General features: G+C 37.1%; 1 protein-coding gene across 1 annotated transcript in view; it reads left to right on the plus strand.

The window, feature by feature from the left end:
- Positions 1-12,150, plus strand: part of LOC135208397 (alpha-tocopherol transfer protein-like) — a 244,311-nt gene that overhangs the window by 195,381 nt on the left and 36,780 nt on the right. The window contains 1 exon segment of the mRNA XM_064240522.1: positions 12,112-12,148. Within this exon segment, the coding sequence (XP_064096592.1) occupies positions 12,112-12,148 (37 nt within the window).

The raw sequence follows: 12,150 nt of genomic DNA on the forward strand, positions 1-12,150 counted from the left end.
GTCATCTTGATCTGACGGTAATACTAAAGAAGCCGTTCTTTGCAAGCCGTGCTTGCAAAGTACGGCAACCTTTCGAATTCACTCTGTCTTGCCGAAAGTTAATGATTATCACTTCCCTTAAATACAAGAGTTACTGTTAAATAATGAAGAGAATATGAGGCCATCTGTCATTAATTCATGGGCTGTAGGTGACCGGATATAACTCAATTTTATCAAAATCTGCAAATTTGAATAAATGTTTGTTCACGTATTTTGGGCCAAATTCATTGGTGTTTTGCAGTTTTGATTGTAAAGAGATTTAGTCGGATTACGGTTGCTAGGAAGAGCGATTACTGTTAGTTATCCATATCTTGATATGCCTTTTCTGATTGTTATATTTCTGAGCCATGAATCTTCAGATCAGTTTGCCCTTGCGTACCCTTCTCTAAAAGCTAAAAGAAATTAGAAATAAATTACGTTTATTGAGCCTGTTTATTGTTCGCAAATAAGCTACCCAACCTCATTTTTGACACAAATTTAAGAAAAAGTAGATATCACCACTTCCGAATCGTTATGCAGCCCATGATCACATACAATTTCATTTTAGTGCACTCATGCACCAATCAGCTGTTTAATTCATTACTACTCGACTCTTACTGTATGGTTTATGAACTTTATTATGACCCATGCTGCTAAAACCTAACAACCAAGGTATGCTGCAAGTAAAAAAAAAAAAAAAAAAAAAAAAAAAAAAAAAAAAAAAAAAAAAAAAAAAAAAAAAAAAAAAAAAAAAAAAAAAAAAAAAATGGGTGCTACTCCGACGCACAACTCAATTCCTGTACTGTAGCTAAAGAGCGGCATGAATGTAGTGTAAGGAATCCGCTCAGCACAGACGGTTCTTGACTTGGGAAAGCCGAAATATCCTACGGGAAGATTTATTTATGAAGATTATTTATTGGAGAGTGATGTGCTTGTTTCAAGCAATGGAAATTAAGAAAACACATCTGTGTTTCTCTCAGGATGGTATTAGTTTTCCATCAAGCCTTTTCTTGATCTGTTTTTTATTTTATAGCGTTTTCTTTCTTTGCTTAGCCTTTGCTTCATAGGTTTTAGTTTTAATAACTTTATATCCCCATCGTATATAATAACAATAACAATAATAATAATAATAATAATAATAATAATAATAATAATAATAATAATAATAATAATAATAATAATAATAATAATGAAACTGGAAAAACTAGATGCTGAAATAGCTCCAGTGTGATAATAGAAACGGCGCACATAGTAAGAAAAGTGATGGACTCCTAAGGAGGCAGGATGCAACCCGGAAGCCCACACTATAAATACCACCCAGTCGAATTGCAGGACTGTGATAGACCAAATAATAACAATAATAATAATAATAATAATAATAATAATAATAATAATTGATAGAAAGTTCGTTAAAAAAACAGAGCCTTAAAGATTCATTGTTAAGAAATATAAAAAACTCCCTATCTATCTATTTGGAAATTTTCCTTCTAAACAGGAAAAGGTTTTTATTCTTTTTATCCGCCAAAGGAAACAGACATATGTGTGTGTCTTTTAGAGTATGTAACTCTTATCAGTACATTTTAAATACACTGTTTTTTAATTAACCTTTCGTATTGCATGTTTTAGAACGTGAATTATTCGTTATAAATGATAGGAAGAATAATAATAATAATGTTATGAGTGGATTGACAGGCGAACGTACCCAAGTAGTTAACCAAACTAAGATAACCGAAATGAATAGCCTTGCGTGGTATTAGTAGAGATGCGGAAGTCGTATATTTCCAGAAGCAGAGCGTTGCTAAACAAAATTACGAGGCTCGCTGGAGATTGCTCAGACTTTATGCCTACACTTCGCTTGATGATTGTTGCATGTTGCGGAGTAATATACAAGGGTGCAGACCAGGAACTGCTTGTAAAATGATGGTTTTGAAACGGATTGGTTTCTAGTCTTTTGTTATCCACTTTTATAGTAGTACACGTAAATAAGGACATATTTAATGGACGGCGTATTTATAAAAGTCGAGAGTTAACATCTAAAACTTTTTTTAACTGGGAAATTACTCTTCAGTACACAATTTCAGTGTTAGGTTTACAAGATATTTTTTTTTGTTTCTCTCTGACACGAAATGCTCAAGATGAAAATTTACACAGCAGTCGAGAACTGGGTTTGTAATATCAGTTTTTAGCAATAATTCTGATTTCATTTCTCCTTGGTGGAAAAGGTTTCCGTACAAGGAAGTCAATAAGCACATCAGTCTTTCGAGTAGATGAGAAAAAAGAGAAAAGATTTATAACTATCAAGACCTGACAATAGAAATAAGAAGGATATGGGATATGCCAGTGGAAATTGTACCCATAATCATGGGAACACTAGGCACAATCCCATGATTCCTGAAAAGGAACCTGGAAAAACTAGAAGTTGCTTGAGAGGAACTTTCTGCAGCCAATAGGAAGAAAGCACTGCGCCACCGACCAGTGGAAAGTCAGTGTGTGGTTGACCCCTTGCTGACCTACCAATATATATTGAATAGATCACAATGACATCTACAGCCTACTCAGACTCACTGCCGTGATCATACTCGAATGATACCGAGAGAAACGTTGGCCACTACAAGATTTTGACTACACCCAACACTGATTTATACCTATAATAGTGAAAAATTGCTCAATATGAATACCTTAGTTGGGCGGAAGTTACGTATTTCCCTCAAAGTTGAGGAGTTATATATGCTCCCGAACTGCTCTTTTTAGACACCGAAGAAATTCAGCAGGAATTAGAGGAACAGAATGTGGCAAAGGTGGTCAGAATAAGAAGAAGGTGGGGGATCAATTGTTCCTCTGTCAACGCTAATCCTCACTTTTAATACCTATAAATTACCTATTGCTATCAAGGCAGGATGGCTGAACTTCAAAGTCAAGCCATACATACCATCACCTTTGAGATGTTACCACTGCCAGATGGTTTGGTCATTTGATCCAAAAATATAGAATGAAAATAAATGAAGAACCTGCTTTGTTTATGTTGTAATTGTGGCAAAGAAGCACATGGACCATGCAATGAGCCACCGTCTTGTATTAATTGTGGAGAAAATCATCCTGCATCCTCAGAAAGTTGCGTGAAATATATTTTAGAAAGGAGGTGCAAGCAGTTAAAGTTATGGAAAAGATTTAGTTTGAAGACACCAGAAAGAAAGTACTAGAATTTCAAATAAAAGCGGGAGTTACATTTTCATCAGTAATTAAGAAGCCACAATCCAGTGTACAAGTGCCAGCTACTCATGCAGTGCAACAGCAACCATCCGCTGCAGTAATCGCTCTTCCTAGCAACCGTAATCCGACTAAATCTCTTTACAATCAAAACTGCAAAACACCAATGAATTTGGCCCAAAATACGTGAACAAACATTTATTCAAATTTGCAGATTTTGATAAAATTGAGTTATATCCGGTCACCTACAGCCCATGAATTAATGACAGATGGCCTCATATTCTCTTCATTATTTAACAGTAACTCTTGTATTTAAGGGAAGTGATAATCATTAACTTTCGGCAAGAGAGTGAATTCGAAAGGCCGCCGTACTTTGCAAGCACGGCTTGCAAAGAACGGCTTCTTTAGTATTACCGTCAGATCAAGATGACGGACTAGAAACGGGTGGCAGTATTCTTTTCTGAAGGCCTTCCATGATTGAAATTAAAACTGACGACTGGATTGTTGAAAAAAATATTGTTTTTAAAATTCTAATTTATCTGTCTTCCGGTTGAGTTGGGCAGGTTTCGATTATGCAGAATAGCAACTTCCTTTCAAATGCGTGTGAACTGACATCTAAGTAATCTGGATTTATGGACCATGCTTCAAGGCAATATATTTAACCTAGGAATCAGCAATACATCGAAATTCCTGCCAATTCAGTGGAATATATGGAGCTATAGATAGGCATTCTTCCATGATAATATTTTTCGTCTGTAATAACTGCGAACCCCACAGTAGCATCAGTTTTTGAGCCATCTGTATAAATAGAGATAGTATTTGCATGGATTTCTTGGTGTTCCAAAAAAATTTGTTTGACAGCGTAACTTGGAATTTCATCTACTTTTTTTTTTAATTGAATAACTCATGGCATACATGAGGCTTATTCCATTTCCAAAAAGGTGTTGAATTTGGTAAATGGTTCAGGAATTTAATGGTGGAATATATTTCTCTATGCATATTTTCAGTCGTATAACAAATGGGTTAAAAAAATGATCGTGGCCCAATTCTTTTTGGAATGATGGTATTATCTATGATTCTACTCAATTTTGATGGGTATCTTAATGTCCGTGAATAGAAGTTTAAACTATATTAGACCTTTCTTGATCAAGTGAACACATACTTGTTTCACTATACACAGAAATAACAGGTGTAGATCTAAATGCACCAGCTTCATTCAACTTGCAAAGTCTTTTATCTGTTTTTCTAATAACATCTTTCTCTCTGTTACTACAACTGTTGAGTAATTGGCCGATGTGATTCATCAGAAGTTGTCAGTGTCAGGGATATGTTGCATTTATTTATGATAGAAATTAAGTAAAATATGGAGTGCATAACCCGTGGGGTTATATACACTATTATAGGTATAAATCAATGCTGGGTGACCATGGTCAAAATCTTGTAGTGGCCAACGTTTCTCTCGGTATCATTCGAGTATGATCACGGCAGTGAGTCAGAGTAGACTGTGGATGTCGTCGATGGATGTATGGATACAGATTAAGCCAGTCTTGTGCTAGCAAGGGCTCTTGATTTTCAACAGCCTGTAACTGATGATTGATATTTCTTGACAATGGATACCACTCGGCTCAGTTTAACCACTGGGCCGGAAAACAATGAAAGTAGTGGGAGAGAAAGCGTTATAGATACAAGTCTCAGAAAGTAGGAGAGCCTGGGAAGGAAGAGAAAATTGAAGTTAGAGAAAAAGGATGGGAATAAAATTTCATGGGGGTCCTTGCTCCCTTCTGTGGACTGATCGTGAAGGTGCCAGTAGAAGGGACACCAAGGGAAGGACAAGGGAAGAGAGGAGGTGAGTGCTGATAATAAGTAGTGAATGGATGAGATGCTTTGCCTATTTAGATAGCTGTATGCCATCAAGGACTAGTTCGAAGAATAGTCCTTAAGTGATTGAGAAAGAGGGATGGAATATGAGCGTCAGGGAGGAGTGACTGAAGTGGTATCTAACTGGGGCTAATTTTGTTTTCCTGGGTGGTGGGTAAAAGCAGATGAAAGTTGACGTTTCAGTCGTCAGGAGGGTGTCAACCGCACACTGAATTCCCATTGGTCGGTGGCGTAGTGCTTTCCTCATACTGGCTGGAGAAAGTTCCTGTCAAGCCACTTTTCATCATTGAATGTCGCGCTGCTGCAACCTATCAGACCGTCGAAGCTGGGGCGAGATGTCACTGTGTGTTGCATGACGTTGTTTTATTGGCTGCAGGGCTGCTTCTCTCATCTGGTATTCATAGGCCAGGGGTGTCACTTCATATGGTATTATTCATATAGATATTCATATGCCCTCTTAAGTTAGTGGGGAGGAAGAAAACAGTTCCTTTGTCATATTTAGTGAGGGTTTCTCTTGTTGTATAAGCGGTATAAATCTTAATCGCACACACAGGAAGGAGTGATTAAGAACCATACCAGGACAGCGCACCAGGAAGCCATCTCCCGTGACGGTATTATTAAGAATACTAAGATCATAGGGAGAGCCAGTGACCAGCAGCTAACTTGAGAGGGCCTATGAATATTATATATTATAATATATATATATATATATATATATATATATATATATATATATATATATATATATATATAATACCAGACCAAGCAACACCCCGCCCACGGATACCAGATGAAACAAGCAGTGCTGTTTATTAATTTCTTATTTTTGCTGTAAATGATGTTTGTGATCCTCACTATTTACATTTTCAACATTTTATTGTTTTTTTTTTTTTTTTTTTTTTTTTTAATAGCACCCCCTAGATGCTGACCCCTTGGCGTGGGTAGGGGGCTTAGGAACCAGCAGCTGGGCCCTGGTGCCTGATGGGAATGGTTTCTCACCGGTCCTTGGGACCCAGCTGTTGGTCAAACAAAATTAGTCAGCCTATTCCTCTTGCTGTAAATTATTTCTATTTTTCTACCTCTTCCTCCTGTTTAGGTGCGGTTTTATGTCAATGACTTTTGGATTGAGTTCTGAATATGTTTGACTTTGTGCTGTGAGGATGGACGGCACGCCACCTCACCTGTAGAACTCGATTACCCGACGTGGTCGAGCGAGGGGAAAGTTTCATGTTAAACCCTGCCTTCGGTGCCGGGTTGTGATCTCGACGGACATCACTACGCCTTAGCACTGAGGGTGAGGTGTATATCCAGGTAATACCCCTAGGGCGGCCTTTGTCAAAGGGATGAACCCCGTCCTCTATGACCCTGGCATGGAAATGGACTTGGCAATGGATAATGCAGGTTCGAACATCGTTACGATGGAACCTTTTTCTTCTGTTTTGGAAAGAAAGAAAAAATGCAAAATTGAATTCAAGGAACTTAAATATTCAGAGTAATAAGAAAGGAAAAATGGAGATTGTATGAATTATTTTCATACAATAAGTTTATAGTTCAGTGTATTTAAAGCAAGCAGAGAAATTACTAATATATGTAACTGTGTACCAAAAATTCGTCCACAAGATGATGGGACCCTGTTAGTCGAAGTAACCTCACCTGAAACAAAGTGAAAAATTGCTCAATATGAATACTTAGTTGGCGGAAAGTTAAGTGTTTCCCTCAAAGTCGAGGAGTTATATATGCTCCCGAACTGCTCTTTTTAGACACCGAAGAAATTCAGCAGGAATTAGAGGAACAGAATGTGGCAAAGGTGGTCAGAATAAGAAAGAAGGTGGGGGGATCAGATTGTTCCTCTGTCAACGCTAATCCTCACTTTTAATACCTATAAATTACCTATTGCTATCAAGGCAGGATGGCTGAACTTCAAAGTCAAGCCATACATACCATCACCTTTGAGATGTTACCACTGCCAGATGTTTGGTCATTTGATCAAAAAATATAGAAAGAAAATAAATGAAGAACCTGCTTTATGTTGTAATTGTGGCAAAGAAGCACATTGACCATGCAGTGAGCCACCGTCTTGTATTAATTGTGGAGAAAATCATCCTGCATCCTCAGAAAGTTGCGTGAAATATATTTTAGAAAAGGAGGTGCAAGCAGTTAAAGTTATGGAAAAGATTTCGTTTGAAGACGCCAGAAAGAAAGTACTAGAATTTCAAATAAAAGCGGGAGTTACATTTTCATCAGTAATTAAGAAGCCACAATCCAGTGTACAAGTGCCAGCTACTCATGCAGTGCACACAGCAACCATCCGCTGCAGTCACAAAGTCAAACCAGGCTGAGAAAATGCCACGTGGAGAGGAGCATGGTGATGATAGCCCTAAAATGGGATGTTCTTTAAACAATCAATACCACATCACTCCAGCAACCAAAACCACAGGTTCTTAAATCATGTACAGCAGATATACCTAAAGGAATACAGTTGGCTACATCCAATGGAACTTGGCCCAAATCAGGTCACAGGAAAAGAGTGACAATGAAAGTAATGAACTTTCCTCTCAGAAATCCATCGTTATCCAGAGCAATATCCCCAGGTTAAAACGTGTAAAAGATAATAATTAATTATCAATAGTAATGGATCGCAGGCTTTCAATTTTGCAGTGGAACTGTCAGGGAATGCAAGCCAAATATGAATCTCTACAAATTTTAATCAAAGAAAACTTACCAATATGTATTGCCAAGCAAGAGACTATGCTTGGACAAAAAATCATGTCCTAAAGAATACATTTTTATCATTCTGATTATGATGAGCAAGTAGGTATTCATGGTGGAAGTGCTATGTTAATTAGGCGAGATACAGCTCACAAAAAATATCCACTGCAAACAGACTTGCTGTTCAGATTTTTCCGAAAAAGAAATATACCATATGTTCACTGTATTGACCTCCAAATAGAACATATCATAATCTGACTCGAGAATTAGAGGTAGTATTGATAAATCAGCTTCCAAGGCCTTTTCTTATTGTTGGTGATTTTAATGGAAGACACCCCCTGTGGGGTGATGTAATTTCCAATCCCAGAGGAAACAATATTTATAATTTTATTGAAGACCAAGAGCTTGCAATCCTTAATTCTGGAGAACCAACACATTTTCATATTCAAACTGGGACCTTTTCTGTGATAGATTTATCAGTATGCATTCCTCATTGTTATCTTGACTTTTCTTGGAGTGCAATGAGTGAAGGATTAGGAAGTGATCATTTTCCAATCTTTAATAATGTAGTAGTTGAAATTGCTACACCAAGATCACCTCGTTGGATTCTGGATAAAGCCAACTGGGCATTATTCTAAACCTAACTTTTTAAAAATGCTGCCCAGAAGACAATTCCTCGTACAGCTGGAAAATTTAAAAGAAAGCCAGTTCCTTGGTGGAACCTTCAATGTCAAATAGCTCGTAAAGCAATGCGAGAAGCTTTTATGCTCTATTCCAGAAATAAATGTTCCTATTATTTAATCTTATTTAAAAAGGCACGAGCGAGATTTCGATACCAAGTAAAACAAGCCAAACGTCAGTCATGGGTAGATTTTATTTCAAAAATTAATTGGAAAACCCCTTTACCTGAAGTCTGGAATAAAATAAGAAAAATTAGTGGCAAATATGTACCAATACCTCCACCAGTGGTATTAGTAAATGGAAACATGGTTGCCAATGCAGAGGATGTTAGTGAGTTTTTTGCTGACCATTTTGCTAATGTTTCATTTAAAAACCCAAGTTCACCTTACTGTGAAGAACGTATTTAAAGGAAAATAAAATTCTCGACTTTATGGCCATGCGAAGCGAATCATATAACTAGGAATTTTTATCTGCCTTGTCATCATGTAATGAATCTGCTCCTGGTGCAAATGACATAACCTATTCAATGATAAAAAATTTGTCATTCGGAACACACAAGTTTTTGCTCAGTATCATTAATAAAATATGGAAAGAAAATGCATTTACAGCTTTGTGGAACATAGCTAATATATTACTAGCTTTTTTTAAGCCACAGAATGATGGTACTACTGCGTCTAGTTATCGTCCTATTGCTCTAACTTCATGCATATGTAATAGCTGATGGGAAAAAATGGGTCCAATGTGAGACTTATATGGATCATAAAAAGAAGGGCCTTATAACTCCAGCCCAGTGTGGCTTTTGTCAAATGCGTTCTTGTACTGACATCTTAGTGCGCCTAGAAAATTCAATATGCGAGGCTTTCATCTCCAGAAAACATCATGTATCAGTTTTCTTTGACCTGGAGAAAGCTTATGATACAACCTGGAGATATGGTATTTTGAAGACCCTCCATGATTATGAATTCCGAAGCTTTCCTAAAAAATCGAAGGTTCAGGGTTAAATTTGGAAACTCATTTTCATCTCTTTACAGCCAAGAAGGAGGAGTTCCACAGTGAAGTGTCCTTAGTGTGACACTGTTTGCTTTGTGCATTAACGGCATTGCCTCTGTGATTCCTAAAGATATAATGTTTTCCTTATTTGTTGATGACCTCTCTCTATCGTTTGCAGCCTCACGAATGGCAGTGGCTGAGAGAAAAATGCAGCTGGCTATTAACAAAATTGTCGAATGGGCAGAAAAAAGGGGTTTTAAGTTCTCTACATCGAAAACTGTTGCTGTACATTTCTGCCGCATTAAAGGTATGCATCCTAATCCTGACCTCTACATACATGATCAGAGGATATCATGTAAGGAATAGACACGTTTTTTGGGATTACTGTTCGACAAAAGAATGACTTGAGTACCTCGCCTAAAAGATCTGAAAGTCAGGTGTATGCAAGCTCTGAATGTTTGTAGAGTGCTTCCCCATCCTCTTGGGGAGCAGATAGGAATCACCTAATGATCCTCTACAAAGCCATAGTGGCATCAAAATTAGCATATGGTTGTGAGGTATACTCTTCAGCCTCGAAATCAAAACTAAATATTTTAGATTCGGTACATAATGCAGGAATAAGGATTGCGAGTGGTGCCTTTAAATCGTTTCCAATCCCAAGCCTTTTGGTAGATTCAGGGGAGCTGCCTCTAGATTCATGTCGTCAGATATCACTTGTTCGATACTGGCATAGAATGCAGAGGATTCCTGACTCATTAATTTGCAAAGCAGTTTTTAATGATAATATTGTAACCTTTATGAACATAATCCGCATTATCCAAAACCTTTTGGATACAGAGTTTTAAAAATTTTAGAAGATTATTCTATTCCAAAGGTCAAAGTCTGCCCATTTAAGTATTCTGGTGTGCCCCCTTGGAACCTTCCTTCTGTGGAACACTGCAGGTTCTTCACTGGTAGCAAGGAAGAAGTGAGTGCTGAGATGTCCTTTTTAGAACATTTGGCGGACCATGATGGTTCAGTTATAGCTTTTACAGATGGATCCAAGTCTGATGCAGGCATTGGCTATGGAGTTGTATTTCCCAATTTTAATGAGTGGAAGTCTGCCAGGTCAGGCATCCATTTTTACAACAGAGTGTTATGCAATCCTAACTGCCCTTAAAGAGATTGCTTGTCATTCTGGAGAAAACTTTGTTATATGTTGCGATTCACTGAGTGTCTTGCAAGCTATTGGTCATTTTAATTCACTCCATCCTATTATTGGAATTTTAGAGTGGCTTCAGTTGCTTAAGATTGACACATGTCAGTGTGGCAGGAAACGAAGTAGCAGACTCACTTGCCAAAACAGCTGTCAACCAAAGTATTATAGCTAGGTGTGCACTCCCTACAAATATGTATCTGGTCATTAAATCAGCGTTCCTTGATTCCTGGAAATTTGCATGGGAGCTAGAAAACCAAAAAATGAAAGAAATAGCTACCACCATCTTTCCTTGGAAGTATTCATCAATGACTAGGCAAAGGGAAGTAATACTACTTGGTCGGCTTAGAATAGGCCATAGAAAAATGACACATGGCTTTCTGATGAGTGGGGATCATCAGCCTTATTGTAACGACTGCATGGTACCATTGACAGTCAGACACCTGATAGTTGAGTGCCCCAGTCTTTCAGATGAGAAAGAGAGGTACTTTCCTCCACGTTGCAGGGGAACTGAAGATGGTTTTTCCCTTACCAAGATTTTAGGGGCAGATTTTACTGTAAGCGCCCTGTTTAATATTCATTAATGCCGTTGGTATTTTAAATAAAATTTTATTTTTACTATTAATTTTGTAAGTTTATAGGTTTTACCATTATTAATTTTTTTATCATGGGGATTTTCTTTTGTTAATTTTATTTTATTCATGTAAATGAGCTTTTTAATGTTTTTTATTTCAAGTTAATAATTTTGTCTTGTGTGTGTATTTTTGTGCATATGAATGTATTTGCTTGTTTGGATATGCATACATATGCTTTATATATTCCATTGTAATGGCGTCAATAACCATTAGAAGTTGTGACGCCAGATAATCTTTAATAAATCAATCAAATTTGAATAGCAGAATAACCAATGCTAAATGCTCACCATCTCAGAAATTGGCTATCCTTGTTTTGTTTATGGTTTGAACTGTATGGTGCCTTAAGTCTTGACGCAGAACATTCAGTTTTCTTCATTTGGAAATTAATACTGCTACCCACTTTATCATTAGTGAATGCTTATGGGCATAGAGAAATCGTGAAAAGGTTTGTTCCAAGTGGATTACTACTCGTACTGAAATATTTTGTGTATACGCCAAATCGTTCTTTTAACATTTTCTGCTGCCTGTTGTGCATGGAATTAATTTTGCTGTAAACCTGAAACTTCTCCACCCCAAAACACACACACACACACACACGCACACACACACACACACACACACACACACTAATTAACATTTTCATAATAAATAATGTTGAATGTTCAATTTGAATTTTTGATTAAATCTCATAGGACTTTTTGGTCTGTATAATTTTCATAAATTATTACTGATAAATTCTTGTTCTTGAGTTAATTATTGCGTACGCGCTGCCATAGCTATAATTTCATTATGTTCCAGGTTCGTGGATATTATCGAGCAAGGCAAGAGAATGCTGAT

The sequence above is a fragment of the Macrobrachium nipponense genome, chromosome 35, assembly GCF_015104395.2.
Source record: "Macrobrachium nipponense isolate FS-2020 chromosome 35, ASM1510439v2, whole genome shotgun sequence".
Lineage (NCBI taxonomy): Eukaryota > Metazoa > Arthropoda > Malacostraca > Decapoda > Palaemonidae > Macrobrachium > Macrobrachium nipponense.